The 18,453-nt window shown below is 64.5% G+C and overlaps 5 protein-coding genes across 5 annotated transcripts; all 5 read left to right on the forward strand.

The window, feature by feature from the left end:
- Positions 1-128: 128 nt before the first annotated feature.
- EMIHUDRAFT_464600 (hypothetical protein) lies at positions 129-827 on the forward strand (the record flags this gene model as incomplete). Its single annotated transcript, XM_005766513.1, has 2 exons — positions 129-240; positions 334-827. Coding segments are annotated over 2 exons (375 nt in total), but the record flags the coding sequence as incomplete, so codon positions are not given.
- Positions 828-2,426: 1,599 nt separating this feature from the next.
- On the forward strand, positions 2,427-7,161 carry EMIHUDRAFT_464601 (hypothetical protein; the record flags this gene model as incomplete). Its single annotated transcript, XM_005766514.1, has 4 exons — positions 2,427-3,021; positions 3,089-4,487; positions 5,615-6,291; positions 6,559-7,161. Exons 1-4 carry the CDS (start codon positions 2,512-2,514, stop codon positions 7,159-7,161), a joined length of 3,189 nt encoding a protein of 1,062 aa, XP_005766571.1. The 5' UTR covers positions 2,427-2,511.
- A 1,961-nt stretch (positions 7,162-9,122) lies between these two features.
- EMIHUDRAFT_212170 (hypothetical protein) lies at positions 9,123-9,839 on the forward strand (the record flags this gene model as incomplete). The annotated part of the gene is made up of 1 exon (XM_005766515.1): positions 9,123-9,839. The coding sequence occupies one exon, from the start codon at positions 9,123-9,125 to the stop codon at positions 9,837-9,839; it is 717 nt and encodes a 238-aa protein (XP_005766572.1).
- Positions 9,840-10,633: 794 nt separating this feature from the next.
- Positions 10,634-11,710, forward strand: EMIHUDRAFT_421996 (hypothetical protein). The gene is made up of 3 exons (XM_005766516.1): positions 10,634-10,909; positions 11,071-11,124; positions 11,311-11,710. The coding sequence occupies exons 1-3, from the start codon at positions 10,654-10,656 to the stop codon at positions 11,643-11,645; spliced, it is 645 nt and encodes a 214-aa protein (XP_005766573.1). The 5' UTR covers positions 10,634-10,653; the 3' UTR covers positions 11,646-11,710.
- Positions 11,711-16,416: 4,706 nt separating this feature from the next.
- Positions 16,417-17,725, forward strand: EMIHUDRAFT_413912 (hypothetical protein). The gene is made up of 5 exons (XM_005766517.1): positions 16,417-16,551; positions 16,716-16,814; positions 16,894-16,959; positions 17,139-17,214; positions 17,338-17,725. Exons 1-5 carry the CDS (start codon positions 16,442-16,444, stop codon positions 17,437-17,439), a joined length of 453 nt encoding a protein of 150 aa, XP_005766574.1. The 5' UTR covers positions 16,417-16,441; the 3' UTR covers positions 17,440-17,725.
- The last annotated feature ends 728 nt before the right edge of the window (positions 17,726-18,453 follow it).

Consider the following 18,453-nt stretch of genomic DNA (forward strand, 5'->3'; position numbering starts at 1 on the left):
GCCACACAGCCCTTGCCTCGCCCCTGCCCACCCTTGCCTCGCCCTGCTCTGATGCCCTTGCCTCGCCCCTGCCCACCCTTGCCTCGCCCTGCTCTGAGACCGGCCGCTCTCGCTGCCCCCGTCAACAGGTGTGGGATATCAAGTCGCGCGCAAACGTGGCCAGCTTCGACGTCGAGCAGCCCGTCTCGTGCCTATCCTTCTCCGAGAACGGCTTCTACCTCGCCACCGGCGGCGCCGAGGGCGCGCGCGCCGCGCGCGCGTCCTCGCGGCGGCGCCCCCCCCCCCACCGTGCCCGTCTCGTGATGCCGCGGCCCGCCTCCCGCCCCCCGGCAGGCGCGCTGAAGTTGTGGGACCTGCGCAAGCTGAAAAACATCCACACGATCGACGTGGGCGCGCCCGTCCGCTCCGCCGCCTTCGACTTCAGCGGCCAGTTCCTCGCCGCCGCCGCGGGCACCACCTCCCTCTACGAGACAAAGTCGTGGGCGTCGCTCGCGCAGCACAAGGCGGCGGCGAGCGGCGTCTCGTTCGGCGCCGCCGCCTCGCTGCTCGCCGCCGCGGGCCCGGACGGCAAGCTCACCCTCTACGGCAGCGCGTGAGTTCGAGAGGGGGGCGGCGCTTCGGGAGAGCCGAGCGTCGAGGGCGACGGGGGTCATGTGCTCCCAGGCTGGCCGTGTGGCTCCAGGGCCGCGCGCCGGGAATGATAAAGTAGCTAGTAGGCGTTTCGGGGCGACGTCTCTCGTTGGCGGCTTTTCACCACTCTCCTCTTGTGCTGACGAGTATCGTTAACGCACGCGGCACGCGCGCGGTACATACATGTGTTAAAAATTAGAGTGTTTTCTAAACCGGCGGATAGTGCTAGTCCCCCATCGGGAGGACACTGGTTGGGTAGTAGTCTAAGTTCTGAGCCTCGAGGCTGAGCGGGTCTAAGTGTGACTAGTCACGCTGGGGTGCTTACGCGGTCTAAGATCAGCGAGAGCCTCTTACATCGGCTAAGTCGGCCGTGGCACAGCCTGGGGCCAAGAGGCTCCCACCGTGATCAACGATACGGCGCTAGCCCCCAAATTTTCTTCGCCTGCGGCGGGCGCCTTCTAATCCGGATCGATCCTTCTCATGCTCAGCAATCGCCGCCTCAGCATCCTCCTCTTCCGATTCTCGTTGCTCTTCTTGAGCGCAATCTTCAAGCCAAACAGTTCTCACAAATAGCCTCAAGCTCAAACAAACGCATGTCAAGGAAGCCTGTGTATGCTGGTCCTCTTTGAACGATCCGCGCGTGAGGTAGATCTAGCATAGGGCCTTGTTGGCAGCAGCCAGCTTGTTGCGCTGCTTCGTTGCGATGAGCTGATTGGGATCGCAGAAGTGCATGCCAAGCACCGCCACGATCTTGAAGCAGAACACATCGCAACCGCATCGTCCGCACTGCCATCGGTCGGCATGCCGCGCCCGCCGCTTCGCCGCAGCCGCCTTAAGACACGCATAGCGGCAGCACATGGTACGGTGCGCGTACTTGAGCAGGAGTTGCGCGCCGCAAGTAGCGCACTGGCCCTGGGACAAGGCGATATGGCGTCGTGCGCGGCATACGTTGGTCGGGACGCGTCCAGGTATTTTTCGGGTAAACCTGGACTTTTGCAGGTATACCCGGGTTTTACCCGGATTTGGCCTTGTGCCGTCTAAGTTCATGGCCCCCGACCATACAGCGTCTAAGTCCGAGCCCGGCTCCGTGCGGGGGCTAAGTTGAGCGCTCGCTCGCTGCAGAGGCTAAGTGTAGAGCGACCCTCTAGCCCTACTACCCAACCATTGGGAGGACGACCCCGGCTAGCCGCCGACCACACCCACAAAGAACCCTGCACAAAGACCGCAGGGCGGGGACCTGTTCCTTTTTACCCATCTCCTAGTAGAGGTGTCCGTTTTATTTATTTATTTATTTGGCGCTCCGCCTCCGCCGCGGGGGGGGACGGGTCAGGGGTCACGCTCGAGGGGTCACGCCACACAGGAGGCGAGACCGCCGAGCGCAGCAGCGCACCTCCGCGCTCACCAGTGGTGTGACTGTGAAGGGGGGGGGGGGGGGGGCAGCTCAAAAAGGTGCATATGACACACATGAGCGAAATGTCCCCTTTTCAGCGCTTCGTCTGTTGCTCCACAGAACACACACCAACATCAGATAGCAGATCCATAGGAAGAAAGCAAGCGCCATTCTTTTTTTGCGACCCCTCCCGGAGGCCCTTCCGACTCCTCTCGATCGAGCCCTCCCGCCACGAAGATCTCCCTTTGTTGTCCGACCGTCCCTCCGAGCCCACCCGGCGCCCGAGCCCTCTTGCCTATCACCCGAGCTCGGGGGGGCGGCGAGCCCTCCTGGACCCCACCACCCCTCCCGCCTCGCCCAGCCCTCATTTCGGGCGGGGAAGTCTTTTTATGTTGAATGGCCGGAAGTACCCAGCTAGTAGGGACGCCAGCGGAGCAGGTACGCCAGCCGGAGCAGGCCAGCCGGAGCAGAGCCGCGGGTGCTCACACACAATGGCGCTCCTCCTCGCCCTCCTCGGCCCAGGTCGCGAGACCCGAGCCGCGGCGCGACCCCCCCGCGCTCGCGACACGCACATGCTCGAGGTCAAGTCGTGGTTCGACAGCGGCGTCCGTCTCACTGCAGCAGCGGCAGCTTCGGCTCCACCGCCCGAAGGGCCCGAGGCCCGGGTGGTGCCCGCCACGACCCGTCACCTCTCCGACAAGATTGCCCTCACCGGTGCCCGCCCGGAGGGGTGCGCCGTCCAATACCTCGGCGTTTTCACGAAAAGTGTGCTCGGAAGCCACCATGGCGTGGACGTCTATGGCGGCTCGACAAACCCCTACCGCCGCTACGGCTGCTACGAGAAGGTCGGCGACCCCACCAAGATGCTGTGGTACGACGGCGAGGCGTGGGTGGTCGGAGACAATCTCGGCGGCAGGATCGGCATGGTGTGCGTCGACGAGCGCTCGACCCGGACCACCGATTGGGGCCGGCGAACAGGTGTGATTGTGGTCGACGAGCAGGCGCGGGCCCTCTCGCCCTCCCACCCCCGCCCTCTTGCCCCATCTCACTCTCCTGGTGCACGATCAGGCGGCGGCTCCAGCTCTCGTGATCCAGGATGTCGCACAGCTCGGGAGCAAGCCGGCCCTCCGGAGCAGCGCCCCGCCCGCCGACGCCGAGCGGAGGCGGCGCCCACGAGAGAGCGAGCAGCGGCGGCGGCCGGCGGTCGAGACCAAGTTTTCGGCCGCGCGTGCCGCGACGCAGTTCTCCGAAAGCCTGTACGGAGGAGCCCCTGCCGAGGCGCCGTCGGTGGGGTACGAGCCCCCCGAGGGCGCAGAGCAGGCGCCGCAAGGCGAGGCGGAGCACCGACGGACGCGCGTCGAGTCGCGCCCGTGGCGGAGCCGCACCGCGGAGAGCCCCTTCGGAGGCCCGCCTCCCGAGGCCGCGAAAAGCTTCGCGCCCGGCAGCTGGACGGCGCAGAGCTCGCCCAGCCCCATCTCCGGCGCTCCGACCGCCTCCATCGGCCCCTTCTCCTCCGCCGAGTGGCGCGTGCCGCCACCGACGGGCGGCTGCGAGTTTGGGATGGCGCCCGAGGGCTTGGGCGGCATGGGCTTGGGCGGGATGGGCTTGGTCGGCGTGGGCGGCGTGGGCATGGGCGGAGGCGGCGACGGCGGCGGCATGGGCGGTGGCATGGGCGGCGGCATGGGCGGCGGCATGGGCGGGAGCGAGGCGCCGCCGCAGCCGACTGGCCCGGGGGGGGCGATGCAGAAGGAGATGCAAAGGGCGCAGCTGGAGGATCGGGTCGCCAAGGCGCGAGCGGCGAGCGAGGCGCAGCTCGAGGCACGCGTGGCGGAGATCCTCAAGCCGGCGCTCGACGAGTGGGCCACCAGCGCCATCGACACCGCCGAGCTCGAGCGGCGAAAGGCGGCCGCGCCGGAGCAGGCAAAGGAGGAGCGCGAGCGGCGCGTCGGCCCGCTCGACACCGCGCACGACGCGTTCAAGGAGGCGGCGGCGGCGCGCGAGGAGGCGTGGGAGGCTTTTGCGAGCGCGTTTGTCGCGGAGCAGACGGCGGAGGGTGAGCTGCTCCGGTCGCTGGAGGCGGTGGAGGCGGCGGGGCAGCCCACCAACTGGCAGCCCACCCGGCCAGTGCATCGTGGGCAGCCACCTGGGTACGGTGCGCCGCTCGGGCCAGGCGGGCTGGGGATGCCGCCCCAAGGGATGGGGATGCCGCCCCAGGGAGGGATGGGGATGCCGCCGCAGGGCGCAGCGTTCCAGCAGCAGCAGGGCCAGCAAACTCAGGGGCAGGGGCAGCAGGGCTTTGACCCGCAAGATTTCCCGCAGACGCCACCTCCCGGCTTTGGGATGGGGTTCGGTGCGCCTGGCTTCGGCATGGGAACGCCTGGCTTCGGCATGGGAGCGCCAACGTTCGGAATGATGGCCTACGGCCCATCGCCCCCGCAGGGCACCGCCGAGCAGACGCCAAAGGAGGGTGCAGCCGGCGGGCAGGGCACCGCCCCGGGCGGCGGCGGGCGGGAGCCTCCCGGCGAGGACGCTTAGTGGGGCGCCAATGAGATGGACCGAGGACACATCCCGAGAGGCACAGAATGTGCTGACGCTGTCTGTGTAAGAGGTGAGAGTGCCAGAGTGAGCGCTCGCTCACGTGAATGTGCGTGTGCAAGATGTGGAACGTGCGCAACAATGCTGCTTCTGTGTGTGCATACACGTGTGCCGGTATGGTCGGGGTCGCGCGATAGTGATAACACTTTTTTGCCGGTATAGTGAACACTGAATTATTCCATATATTCGTAGTGTGTGTATCTCTTCTTGTGTCTTGAGCTCGAACGCTCAGGCAGTGAGGCGGGGGGTCGGTTGTTCTCTCTCCTCTCTCGCTTTCCTGCTCGCTCTCACCACCCACCGCGCGCGCCAGAAGAGTCGACGCGAGACACACACAGATCACACACCACGCACAGCGCGGCAGCCGATGCTATCAGCGGGGCTTCTACGGTACCATGTCGATTTTTCCCTGATCTGTGCTGTCAATTGGAGGTCTGAGCGATTGCTCTCTCACTCAAAACAGTGAACCGTGTGTAGTAATTACCGACCGACATGGGCGGCGTTGAGTCGTGCGTCGGCTGAACGGTACTCTAAAGCGCCGACACTGCCGCGGCGCGTGAGTGGCAGGCGTGAAGTTGGATGTTTCACACGCGTGATAACCAATCGTATTGAGATTTGGTCGATGCTGGAACGTAAAAGTTCCGAAAGCCGCGAGAATTCGCCAGCGCGAACGGTGACGGCCGGTACGTCTTCGGTCCCGTGACGGCCGGGGCTAGTCTCAAAAGCCCCCCGACGCTGCTCGGCTGCTGGCTAAGACAAAGATGAAGGTTGCGTACGTCATCCTCGGTTCACCTTTTCGCTGCGGAAACGACAGATGCCTCAACCTTCGTGACGGGCCGGTGCCGCCGGAGAGGATGCTGTGGCTACACGTCTGGTCGCTCACAGTGCTGTGCCACAGCCTCGCCAGAGTCTTTATCATGCTACCAACGGACGCGAGACGCGGCGAAATCGCGGGCTACGCGTCGCTCGGCAACCTTCCTCGCCTACTTCCGTGCGAGATAGAGGAGGTTCGCGTGAGCAACAATTCGCTCGGTTCGTATGGGATGTATCTCCATGCGTTTGCCATCTCACGCGGCGCTGGCTTCAGCTATTACGTGTTTTCAGAGGTGGACTACCTGCCAGTCATGCCCCACTTTGATGCGACACTCGTCGCCATGCACGCGGGTGCGTTTCCGCAGTCCGTTGGCGCCTTGGTTGGCATCGTGCAAGGGCAACCCTTCGAGCCAGACTCCACGTACGACGCGCATCCAGAGGGCTCGCACATCATGTCGACTGCCACCATCGAGCGAATCTTTGCTCACGTCTACGAGGAGCGGCGGTGGAAGGGCTCCACCGCCGCCTACATACTAAACAGAACCTGGTCGGTGTACGGTCGCGAAAAGCCGTCCCGACGACTGCTGAGGCGAAACACGTACTACAACGTGCTACAACAGGGGTTTGGGCTCCTACTCAAGGAGGCAGGTATTGAGCAGCGAGACTGGACGGGTCAATTCCGCTCACCGTACTGGCACGCGGCAACTGGGAGCCTTGTTGATTGGACGGGCGCGTCCGCGTCAAGACAGCAGCTTCCGATGCGGAGCTTGCTCTTTGCGCCCACACAGATGCTCTTCCTGGACACCGTGACCCGCTGCTGCGGACAGAACTTCCAAGCTTGCTGGGACCAGCACCCGCGGTGCACGGTCCGCCGTTGGCACTCGGACGGCGACTGCTGCTCAGGCGAGAGCATTCCATGGACCTTGGTGGCCCTCAAGCCGCAAACCCCTCCGCCGCCGGAAGTGTCCACTTGCCCAGCTATCTCCAGTGGCGTCCTCATGTACCCGCCGCGAAGCGTAAAAGTGGCCACTGATTGGCTCCGATCGACGACGGCACCTGCAAAGCCGCGCGCGGCTTCATCGTGTGGAGATCTCGTGAGCCCGGTGGACACGTCCCCCATACGCTCGCCGCAGGTCCTCCACACAGCGATCTTGCCGCATGTTCGCGGAAAGCGCGTCGTGGAGATTGGGACACGCCGCGGCGACAGCGTGGCTTGCTACGCGCAAGTCGCAGCATCGGCTACTGCGGTGGAGGTCGACCCAGGCGCCTGCCTGTACCTGAAGCGTCGCTCCGCGTCGCTCCGCGCAAACGGGTCCGACACCTTCGAGGTTGTCTGCGAGGACTACCGAGCGAACAAGGCGCTGCTGGACGCCGACGTCTACACATGGTGGCAGGAGCCGCCTCTCTTAGACAACCTGGAGGTGCTTTGGACCCTGCGGTTTACGGCGAGGCCCGCACTCGCGCTCTTGGCTTTCGACCCGCAGTACCATCCAGACATGGCGGACTTGCACATCTTGCAGGGAGCGAACATGACAGACTGGGTGCAGAGTGTGGGATACGACGAGTACACGGCGTGCATCGTGTCAGACGATAAGGATCTAAGCAGAGATCGCAGGCTATGCTCAAGGGCTCGGGGAGTCTTCCATCTCGCAGCGGTGGCGGTGAAGCGCATCGACCTGGCGCTACTTGAACTGGCTTGGGGAGCAAGAGGACGGCAAAAGAGTCGCCCGGGGTAACCTATGAGATGCGGCATATCAGCGTGGAGGTGCAGGCCCTGCCTTGGACCGTGAACGCCGCCAAGGCAATTGGCTGTCTTCTGGAGCCACGTCTCGCCCTTTGCGGGAGAGAACGCGAAGCAGGTTGCCATCCTCGACATCGAGTCGAGTCCGGGCGCCCTCCTCTTCCGCGCACCCGCCTCGTCGGTGCCCACTTGCTACGGCGGCTCGCCGCTCCGCCTTCCCGTCGACGACGAGGTGTCTCGCCGCCGGAGCGGTTCGACTACGAGCCGCCTATCCAAACGCTCGGGGGTGGCTCGCGTCCGCTAGGCGGAGGTGGCGAGGGCGGTGTGGAGGCGAGGGCAAAGGCGGGCTAGGCGGGACTGCCGGCTGCAGCCTTGCTAGACCCAGCGAGAGGGTTGGTTCGCCAGGCGCTGTCAGGTTCCTCGGTCCGCTCCCCCTCTTGGCAAGTTTTTCTTCATATGGCCTCAAACTGTAACTCGCCCCGCGCGCGCGAGGCGAGGGTGGTCAATGCACACATGACTAGTTACAAGGCGGGCTCTGACCCGTGCTGTGACGCAGCTTTTGGGGCTCCAAATATTTTGGATTCACGGATGTACACATTCACGAGGATCGAGAACCCCTCCCTCCCCGCCGCGGGCGGCCCAGCAGGTCCGCGACACGCCCTAAGTGACAAGCCTAAGTGCTCCGATACATATCTTAGGCCTAAAGTATCTGGGTGCATGTTGTGCACGTCGCACGTCGTTCAGCGACTGTAGAACCGCACGATACCGCGTCATCTGGGGAGCTGACCCGCTGTACAAGTTGCGGCCCCCGGCTGATTCGAAATTCGGCGAGCCGTCATCAGGGTTGCTGGGAGACCAAATGCTCCCTCCCCAGTCAGGGCCGTTGAAAGGTCTGCACCCGGCGTTGAAGCACAAACCACCCGTCCCTGTGCTCCACCTTCTTCTCCCATGTCGGTCCCTGAGAACCCCACTATACAGCGCCACCTCGTGAGCTGTCCTGTGAGCTGTGTGTTGTGCGTCCAGCAGTCCGGACCCAGTGCTACGGCCGGTGACAGCGCGCCTCGTGTCGGCTCCCGAGCCAATCGTGTGCAGCGTGTGTGTGCGTGTGGGCCCGTCCTCCATGCTTGGAGGTGTGTAAGACTGACTGACTGACTCTCTGAGTACAACATAAGAATTTTACAACAACAACACATTTGTGTTGGTATATTAAAAATCTCTCTTTGATTGACGATTGCTCTGCGAGGCCGTGCGAAGAACGACTGAGTCTGTGAGATTTTTAGCAATACCAAACAACTCTAACACTCACACGTACGTAATTTGGGGCCTGGAGCCCTGTTCACGCGCGCGCGAGACGTGCAGACAGGGTTGCCAGGTGAGAGCGAATGGCGCGGTTCACGCCTCGCACAACAGAGAGAGAAGATCTGAGATAAATAAAAGAAAGGCATAAAATAAATAAATAAAACGGACACGCCAAAACGAGAGAAGGAGAGGATCTTGTAAGTACTCGAGTAAGGACGACAACTTACTTCTCTTCTCAATCAGGGACACACATGAAAAAGAAAGAAAGAAAGAAAACAGACAACCCAAGGGAGGGATGGAGGAAGGACGGCACGCCGCCACTACACAGGGATTTTAAGGAGAGGGGTGTGATGCGCTAGCCGTCGCCCACCCTAGGGAGTCTGCCTCTTCCTATCTCTTTTCGCAGTGGACACACATGATACGCTGCTTGCGTCCGCACATGTTTTTCTTTCTTGCGCCCTTGTCGTGCCAGTGTGCTGTGAGAGAGGCTTGTATCTTAAGAATTCTTTCTGCTATAGCTTCGCCGCCCACTTGGAGTCGCTTAGGCGGCTCCCACAGTGCTGAGTCCCGTGTCAAGTGTGAACTCGAGTAGGGTCGATGAACGGGCTACGATGCGAGCAGCAGCCGTGCGGCCAGCCCTTGCGGTGCACGTTCCCAATGCGCCAACCCACGCTCGGCGCTATGAACCGGACGCTGCTCCTCACTCTCCCGTGCGTCCCGCCATCCGGCCCGCTCCTCCTCAGCTTCCACGGCCAGGGCGGCAACGCGAGCGGCTTTTCCGAGCAGCACGCGCCGCTCGTCTCGACGGCCGCCGCGCGAGGCTGGGTCGTCGCCTTTCCAGACGGGATGGCGGACGGGCACGACTCAGGGTGGAACGTCGGCACGAACGGCGACTCCTCCACGTGCCTGCCGAGGACCAACAACTCATACTGCCACGCCTCCTGCAGCACCCTGCGGCGCTGCTCCCGCTGCGCATGGAGCACCTGCTTTGACGACGTGGCCTTCGCCACCCGGCTCGTCTCGTCGCTCGTCGCCGCACACGGCCTCGATGCGTCTCGCGTGTTCGCGCTCGGCGAGAGCAACGGTGGCATGCTCGTCCACCACCTGGCGCAGGCGTCGCCGGCCCTCCTCCTCGCGGCGGTGGTCGTGTTCGCACTACCCCTCCTCGGCCACCTCGTCGAGCCGGAGCTGCTCGCGTCGCCGGTCCGCCGTACCACCTACGTGCTGCAGCTGCACGACCGCAACGACACCACCATCCCCTGGCAGGGCGGCCGCTCGTCGGACGGCGCGCCGAGCGAGATCGAGCCGAGATTCCCTGGCAAGATTGCCGGAGGTCAACACCGAGTGTCTGACCTCTCGAGGAAGCGCGCCTAGGCTGGGTGTACGAGCCGCTGCACCGCACCCTCGGCGTGTACGCGGCACTGCACGGTTGCGGCGAGGCGTGCTGCACCATCTCCACCACTACTCTCACCCCCTCCACCTCCATCTCCGCCACCCCCTCCCTCCCCCATCCCCTCCTCCTGGATACCCTCCGGCACCATCTCCCCTGCAACATCTACCCCCCCCCCCCCGTCCGTCTCCACCACCCCCATCTCCACCACCTCCCTCTCCGCCACCCCCATCCAGCCGCGGCCGGTCGAGCCTCGCCACGTCGACCGGGCGGCGAACATGGCCTGCGAGGAGCGGAGCAGCGGCCGCGGGTGCGGGTTGGGAGGTTGGGAGGGGGAGCGCTGGGAGCGCTGCAACGCGCGCGTGGTCGCGTGTATGTACGACGGCGCGGTGTCTTCGCACACACGGCAGCACGAGGCTGTCCGGGACACGTCCTTCCCACGCCCCACAGGCACGCACGGCAACTGGCCAGCGCAGCCCGCCACCGACCAGCTCGTCGTTGACTTCTTGGAGAGCGCGGCGCGCGCCGGTCGCAGCACTCTCCCTGCGCCGCTTGAGGACGCGGCGAGCGGCGGCGCGCGGCGCTGGCCGCTGGCCCCAATCCAACCCAAGGGCGGCGGCGAGGCTCGGGCGGCGGCGGTGGGCCGGCTGCCGCTGGTGGCCGGGCGCGCCTTGCCGCCGCTGGTGGATGCAAAGGCACCGTCCCTCTCTTCGCAACTCGACGTTGCCGACCGGCGGGAAAGAATCGCGAGATTGCCCGAGGCTGTAGGTGCTGCCTCCTTTGGTTAACGGAAAGCTGATGGCACCAAAGCCGATGTGGCCCCGCCGCTTCGCCGCCGCCTTTAGCAGCCCGCCTCGGGGCAAGAATACGACGGGTGCCTACTCGCTGCTCTACCCCGAGGCGGAGCGGATCGCACTCGCCGACGGCAGCAGAGATCACCTCTGCTCCGCGTTGCACCCCGGCACCGCGTGCACGCAGCTCACCACCGGCGGGGTTCGCTACCTCGATTTCCCGCGGCTGGGCCGCTGCTGCAAGTGCTGCTCCTATGCGTCTGGCTCGCACCCGTAGAAGCGGAGTACAGATCTTTGTGCTCCAACTACCGCTCGAGAGGACACGCATTCCGCTGTATTCCGCTGTTGCTCACGTCCCTCGCATTCATGCGCTGCTCCGACTCGACCGTATTCACGCCCTGATCGTGGCGTATTCATATTGCAGGCTCGTACCGCTGCGGCGGCCCGCTCGGGCCTCAGTGGCTCGACAATGCCACCGGCACCGGCCCTAGATGCGGAAACGGACCCCAGAACGTCCGCGTAGCACGTCGGGAGAAGACACGGGTCGGTGGCTATCGCACCCCCCTGACTTTGTATTCGCATCGCACAGGTGAGCACGGCCCGCCTGGGTGTGGTCAGCGACCCGCTCTGAGCGGCGTCTCCTCACGCTCGCAGCTGCGACTAGGCAACCTCGTCTACATGGGCGTCGCCGCGACGCCGCATGGCCAGTGCGACAAGTGGGACGCACAGGGGCTCCGCGGCCACCACAACTATTACTACCAATTTACCGACCGGGGCACGCCGTGCGAGGTGGACGGCCTCAACTACTTGCGCACGCCCTCCCAACCCGCGGACGATTTGTATGTATTCGACCCCGCGAGTTACAGCACCGAGGTGGCGCTGTCCGATTTTGAAGTGCCCTCGCGTTGTGCCGGCGCTGGCGCTTGCAGGGCGAGTGTGTGCGACGACGACACCCGGCACCCACGCAACATCAACGAGAGAGTAGTCTCCCATGAATAGTCCAGCGGTGCGGCGCCTCAAAGATGGATACACGGGTATGTTCATAAGAGCTACATATACTGAAACGCATCACGTGGGGAAAGAGGCATCGATTTAGCCGTTGGGCAACGACAAGATCCGAACTTGTCGCGCGCCGCGCCGACTTGGCCCATCGCGCGTCCTCGGCGAGAAGGGGATAACAACGCGACGGCTCATTGAGCGGTTTCCTCGCTGCTCATTGTCGCGTGCAAGCCCTTGACCAAGGTCCAGGCACATGCAAACTGGCGGCCGCTCTGGAGTCCAGAGCACGTATTCTTGCAGTGGCAGAGCCGCCGTCGCTGGATTCCCTAAATGGTGCGAAGTATACCCCAATGGTGGCATGCCAGAGATTCCGGAAGCGGGGCCCTACCCTGGGGATTGGAGGAAATGTCCCTTTGGCCATAACGACACCGGTAAAACATATGCGCTCGAGAGGAATGATCTAGTCGCAGTTTACTTCAGAGTGCAGAATCGTGCTAGCCACGACATTTGCACCGCTCCTGACCCAAACAATGAAAATTGGGAGGGCAATTGCGACAGGGTTGGTGTCAAAGCCAAAATCGAAAGAGGGGGCCGCCTTGATCTCAAGCTGGCTTGCGCGGACGAGGCGTGCAACTCGGACGAGAAACTGGGTCGAGTGTGGAGGATAATGGACTACGCACCTCCGTGGCAAAATGACTGCTGTGTCAACGGCACAATGCTGTCATCTTCAAACACGACAAGCATCCGCAGGTGGTCGTGTGTCTCTCATCCGGAAAAGGACTGCACTGCCTACGAAAAGGGCACGACTGGGCTCCGCTTGACCTTTGGGGCAGGACTGGCACCTTCAGGCTGGGTCAAGAATCTCACGCACAACGGTACGCTCAATGACCCAGCACCGGCTACTGACGAGGAGGAATGCCGGTCAGGGTCGACATACGGATGTCCACGGCTCCTTGCGACGAAAGACATCTCTTTCGATGCGGAGGAATCGCTGTCGTTCGGGACAATCTACCTCGTCGCCGGGCCTGAATTTCCTGCTGTTGGGGACGGCAAGGTCGTGATACAGGCTAAAAACAGCTTTCAGAGCATGGTGACCGACGACCCACAGTGTACGGAGCCGGCCGTCGGCGACGGGTCGGGGACGGCGAGCGTCAAGTTCATTATGCCGCCCCCGCCGTCGCTGCCGCCTTCACCGCCGTCGCCTCCACCGCCGTCGCCGCCTCTGCCGTCGCCGCCACCGCCATCGCCTCCGCCGCCCACGCCTCCGCCGCCGTCGCCTCCGCCGCCGTCGCCTCCGCCACCGTCTCCCTCCCCACCGCCGCCGTCGCCGCCACCGCCGTCCCAACCACCGCCCTCGCCGCCGCCACCGTCGCCGCCGCCACCGTCTCCCTCCCCACCGCCGCCGTCGCCGCCACCGCCGTCCCAACCACCGCCCTCGCCGCCGCCACCGTCGCCGCCGCCGCCCTCCCCACCACCGCCGTCCCCGGTACCGCCGTCCCCGCCACCGCCGTCGCCTCCTCCGCCGTCGCCGCAGCCACCGACCTACCTAACCTACCCTCCCCAAACACCCCCGCCGCCCTCGCCCCCGCCGCCCTCGCCGCCACCTCCGACCCCGCCTCCGCCGACCCCGCCGCCGCCCTCCCCGCCACCACCATCTCCGCTGCCTTATCCGCCGCCCACTCCCTCCCCCTCGCCGCCGCACCTGCCCGCCGCTCTCATCGAAAAGGACCCGCACCTTCACTTTGCGCACGGCGGTCGCGCGGACTTCCGCGGCCGGCACGGCGTCTACTACTCGTTCTTCTCTGCGCCGGGCCTCGCCGTCAACCTCAAGATGGAGAATGCCACTTTCCCGCTGCGACGTGGTGTGGCAAGCGGGGGCGGCGTGGCCAGCGGCGGCGGCACAACGCTCATCGTCGACGGCACCTTCATCACCGAGGTGCACCTGGTCGCTCTGGTTGGCCGCGGAGGCGGGGACGACGCTGCAGGTATGGGCGCAGGCGCCTCAGCGCCCCGGCGAAAGTGGCTGAACGTCTCATACTGGACGGCGGAGCTGAACGAAAACAACTGGGGGTGGAAGATAATCACGGGCTTCTGCGGCGGCAGGGTCTTCAAGATTGGCAAAGGCGGGCGAAAGGTGTGCGAGGACGTGACGATCGGGGTGCGAATGATGACGGGCACGATCTCGTGTGCCGACTGGACCGTCACTGTGCTGGGATCCCCCACTCACGCGACGAGCGGCCCGGCTCATCGAGCGGATGTCGGCCTTAGCGCGAGCGGCGATTACACGTCACGCAGCCTGCCACATGGCATCTTCGGCCAGTCCTTCTCTTCGCCAGGACCGCGCGACGGCAAGCGGGATGAGTACCCGAGCAATGGGCCGCTCTATAACGAGCGCAACGGGCCCTTCTTGACGAGCGCCTTTGCTGAGGGCGCGATCGAGGGCAAGGCCGCAGACTACGAGCTGCCGAGCGCCTTCGCCACGCGCTTTGCCTTCTCGCGGTTCGGAGAGTCGCTGCTGCCCCCGTCCGCAAACGCCGCCGACGGCGAAGCGCTACATGATGACTCGTCGGGCAATGCTGTCCTAGAAGCAGCCGTCGGGGAGCTGGAGGAACCCGGGAGATGAAGACCGCCCGCCCCCTCGCTTTCGCTACGAGCACCTAGGTAGGGCTGGATTTTGGCTCAGTCAGTCAGGGTCAGCTTGTGTACGTAATGTCGTAAAGTAACATGAACTCACGCGCGCGTCGCTGATGTCTCTGGGGTGGCGCGGGGCCCCCCGGAGGCACCGTGCGCCGCGCAGCAGTGCGGAAACGGGGCTCCGGCTCCACTAGTCTCCACTAGCACCGACTTCCCGAATGATTACGGTTGATTAGAGGGCAGATTTGGAGAGATCTCGAGGAGTACATACAGATAGACCCTCCAAAGAAAACTCCGACCTGATCGGTCGTACTGACCGCCGACAGATCACTCCAGACAGCAGACAGGCCGACGTCTGCACGCGGCCGGCCGGGCGAGAGGCTTGACACGATCCGACCCTGCGACCCTGACGCTGCTGCTCTAGCTATCAGACATGCACTGCTGACTGCTGCCACAATGTGCGACCTGTGCTGGCCCACTTGGCGGCCTTCCCGGTCAGTGGTGAGGCGCAGTTCAGAGCTGTCGATGGCGCGATGCCGCACTGGTCCCACATTGGTGACACGAGACCACCAAGTTTGCCGGTCCAAGAGAGAGGCACCGGCGCTGTCCTGAGAAGGTGCGTGGTCCCTCGTGACTGCCCATGCGCGCGAGGCTGCGTAGGCATAGCCTCGAGAGTGCCAGCAGCCAATCCGAGGCGACGCGCATTGCGCCAGAAGCGTGCACACGATGGAAGGACACCTTCCTACTGGCCGTAGGATCAGGTCGTCACTGAATGCTTGATACTAAGGCCGCGAGCTATGCAGGTGATCAATTGTGCATCATGGCACGGTCAGCAGCGCCGACAGGCTGTCGCAAGGCGTGATAGCATGGCCGCAAGTTCGCCGATCCCATGAAAAACAAGTAAAAACTGGCGAAAAAATCGAAAATATCGGCGCCTGCGGCAGGCCATGGGACCCCATCTCCCCCCCGCATGGACACCCTCTGGGGCCCCCGCGCCGGCCCAGAGGCTGATGTCCGTGTGCGTGCAATCTCTCGGCTGCCGTCTCCAACTCGTTAGCGGCTAGGAATTCGCAGGCCTTGTTATTGAGAAGATTGAAAGTTGTGTGGTCTTGAAAGAATTCTTTTGTCTCTAGAAAGAAAGAAACGCGAGCCTCTCAGCTCAAGCGTGCGCGCCGAGAATGCCATCCCGCTCTTCCTCGTCGTCCACGCTCGTCCCTGGGTGGCTCGCCGGCACTTTTGCCGGCGGGCTGCTCGTGCACTGCTGCTTCATCCCGCTCTGGGTCGGCTGTATCGTCCCGCCGTTCCTGGCCGTCTACCTCCTCTTCTGCGGTGGCCTGCGCATGCTAGCCGGCCTCGCACTCATTGGGCTGATCGTCTATCTCGACTTCGGCATCACGGTGCGTTGGAGGCCGTGGTTTATGCGGCTGATCTACGAGCTCAACATGACTCGCTACTACTCCCGCTGCGAGCTGCGCGGCGCCCTCGACGCCGTGAAAACGGAGCGGAACCTCTTCATGTTCCACCCTCACGGCATCCTCTCGGTCGGCTTCGTGTGCAACGGCGTGTGGAATCGGGCATTCAACGACCTGGCCTCGCCGCCGGCGCAGCAGAAGGCGATCCTCGCGGCGAGGATGGGCGACCCTCCCGGCGCACCGTGGCGGGGTACCGCCTTCATGATAGCTCAAAACCTGCGCGAGTGGTCGGGATTCTTCAAGGCGCAGAGTAGGTAGTAGACGCAGACTCTCGGCCTAACCTCACGCCCAGCGTCTTTGGCCCCCTCTCGCTGCGCACTGTGCCACCACGGCTCCAGCTGCTGTAGCCCGCGAAGCACGGCCGCCGCGCCGACCTCCTATCAGCACGCTGTGCTCGCTGACCTTCCCACCACGCGGCCGCCGCCGGGGCCGGCCTTGGTCGCTGCTGCCGGTGCTGCCGCGCCCTCTGGCTTCGCCACCTTCCCTTCGGTGCTACGCCGAGCCTCGCTGCGCCACTCCTTCGCTGCTCTCAGCGACGACCCACATCGCCGCCGCCGCCGCCTCGGCAGAACCGGCCCCGCCGCCTCGGCAGCAACCCTTTCACCCCCCACCCCCACCCCCACCCACCAGGTGCTCTGTGACGTCTCTGGCCGGCTCGAGTCCGCGACGCGGCAGAACCTGACGCGCCGGATGGCAGAGGGGCGCAACGTGGGCATCATCCCGGGCGGCTTCGAGGACGCGACGCTCCACGTGCAGGGGCGCGAGCGCACCGCCATGTCTGACCGGAAGGGCTTGATCAAGTGCGAGTAGCCGAGATTGCCCGGGAGCCCTCGCCATGTCTGGCCGCATGTCTGACCGGAAGGGCTTGACCGAGTGTGCTTCCGCGGCCGTCGCCGCAACAACGCCCCACAGTAGGGGTCCTGCTGGTCGGCCCTGCCCCTGAGCTTGGAGACTCGGCCCGTAGGTACGCGCTGCAGCACGGGTACGCCCTCACGCCCATCTACACCTTTGGCGAGTCGGAGACGTACGCCACGTTCCCGTACCTGCTCAAGCCCCGCCTCTGGCGCCGCGCCTCGACCAGCCCTCTCCCCCCGGCGAGGCCTCGTGTGCGCGGGCTCCGACGCGCCTCGCTCCTCTCCTAGGCTCAACCGGTTCGGCATCCCCGCGGTCGCGTTCTTTGGCGCGCCGTGGATGCCCCTCTTCCCGAGGTGGCAGATCGCCGCCTCCCATCTCTCAGCCCGCACCGTCGCCTCCCATCTCTGCTACCACCACTGTGCTGCATCGGCCGCCGCCGACCCACGCCCGCCACGCACACCCGGCCCCTTTTGCGATCGCCCGCTGCGCGCAGCGCCCGCTGGGAACAGCGCTCGCCGCGTCCCGCCATCAGGCGAAACGTGCCGATCGCGTCGTGCATCGGGCCGCCGCTGCAGCTCCCAAAGCTCGAGAAGCCGACTCCAGAGGAGGTGGAGCGCCGGCCACCGCTCCTCTGCAGCTCCTTTGCGGCGTGCCTCCTCGAATCCCCCCCTCCCGCCACCTTTCCCGCCCGCCCACCACACGCCACACCCTAGTCCCGCCCGTCTCTGCAGGTGAGCAAATGGCACGCCGCTTACCTCGACGCGCTCCAGGCCCTCTTCGACAAGCACAAGGGCGAGTGCGGCAAGCCCGACGCCAAGCTGGAGATCTGGTGAACTGCGCGGACGCGCCCGTGCGGCACGGCAGCAGCTCGCAGACCTAGTACTCTCCACCGCTCACCAAAGAGACACGATCATGCTACAGCTCGGTGCGGTCAGGCCATGGGTCAGGCCGCCCCGTTGTGGGTGTGTGATCGTTGCGTGGGTGTGTGATCATCACACATCAGGTCATCAGCCGGGGCACACGATAAGTTTGTGGTACACAAGTTTGTGGTGTGTGCTCACACTGGTGACACTACTCTGATGTAAAATGTAATCAAGAACGCGGAGGCGGGAGGGAGTCTGTGGGCTGTGTGGGAGAAACACCGCAGCGGTCTCCACACTCCAGGCTCGCACGTTGGCCGTTGCGCACGAGCGTATATGGGCCTCGCGATGTCTCAAATATTAGGGGTTTTGACTCCTACCGGCTCCTGACGCTATCCCTGGCAGCTCTAATGACCAGGATCAGTAGTGTTGTGATAGAGGCTGCTCATACTAGCGCAGGAGCTGCCACACTCGCCCGGACCGTCCCCTTCTGGGGCCTGTTCCGCAGTGCGCACCGCAGCCCGCGAGACCGAGAGCCCCGAAAACGGGGCCGTGCCGCGGGTGCATACTGCCGAGTGCCACAAACACTGCGCCGCGACTGTTCACTGTTCACACACAGTCTCGTGCGGTAACCGGTATGGGTATCCGAAAGAACCCTCCCCGCACCGCACCGCGCGCCCAGGCGGCGGGAAGATCGACACTCTCAGCCACTATCGCAGAGAATTTTGTGACTTCAGTTGTCCTTCTCCTCCACAGATGAGGCGTCGACCGGCACGACCAGCTCCGGCTGCGGCGCCTCCGCCTCCTTGCCGTCGTAGCGCGAAAACGTGAAGGCGGTGGAGTAAGGCCCAGCCAACTCGTAGTTGGAAACGCTGCCCTCGATGGCCCCTTCCGCCTGCGCCGAGGTCTTGAACGAACCGGCGATGGGGTAGAGATCCTTCTTGCCGTGGCGCGGCGCCGCCGACGAGAAGGACTGGCCGACGAGAC

This window comes from Emiliania huxleyi, assembly GCF_000372725.1.
Source record: "Emiliania huxleyi CCMP1516 unplaced genomic scaffold EMIHUscaffold_51, whole genome shotgun sequence".
Classification (NCBI taxonomy): domain Eukaryota; phylum Haptophyta; order Isochrysidales; family Noelaerhabdaceae; genus Emiliania; species Emiliania huxleyi.

What these genes read in the sequence shown, in the direction of transcription:
- EMIHUDRAFT_421996 (XM_005766516.1), top strand. Translation starts at nt 10,654, where the DNA reads ATGGCACCAAAGCCGATGTGGCCCCGCCGCTTCGCCGCCGCCTTTAGC. An exon ending in GTGCTGCTCCTATGCGTCTG is followed by an intron (nt 10,910 to 11,070) that starts GCTCGCACCCGT and finishes TTCATATTGCAG; the next exon opens with GCTCGTACCGCTGCGGCGGC. An exon ending in GTGGCTCGACAATGCCACCG is followed by an intron (nt 11,125 to 11,310) that starts GCACCGGCCCTA and finishes AGCTGCGACTAG; the next exon opens with GCAACCTCGTCTACATGGGC.
- EMIHUDRAFT_413912 (XM_005766517.1), top strand. Translation starts at nt 16,442, where the DNA reads ATGGCAGAGGGGCGCAACGTGGGCATCATCCCGGGCGGCTTCGAGGAC. An exon ending in GACCGGAAGGGCTTGATCAA is followed by an intron (nt 16,552 to 16,715) that starts GTGCGAGTAGCC and finishes CTCGGCCCGTAG; the next exon opens with GTACGCGCTGCAGCACGGGT. An exon ending in AGAAGCCGACTCCAGAGGAG is followed by an intron (nt 17,215 to 17,337) that starts GTGGAGCGCCGG and finishes CCGTCTCTGCAG; the next exon opens with GTGAGCAAATGGCACGCCGC.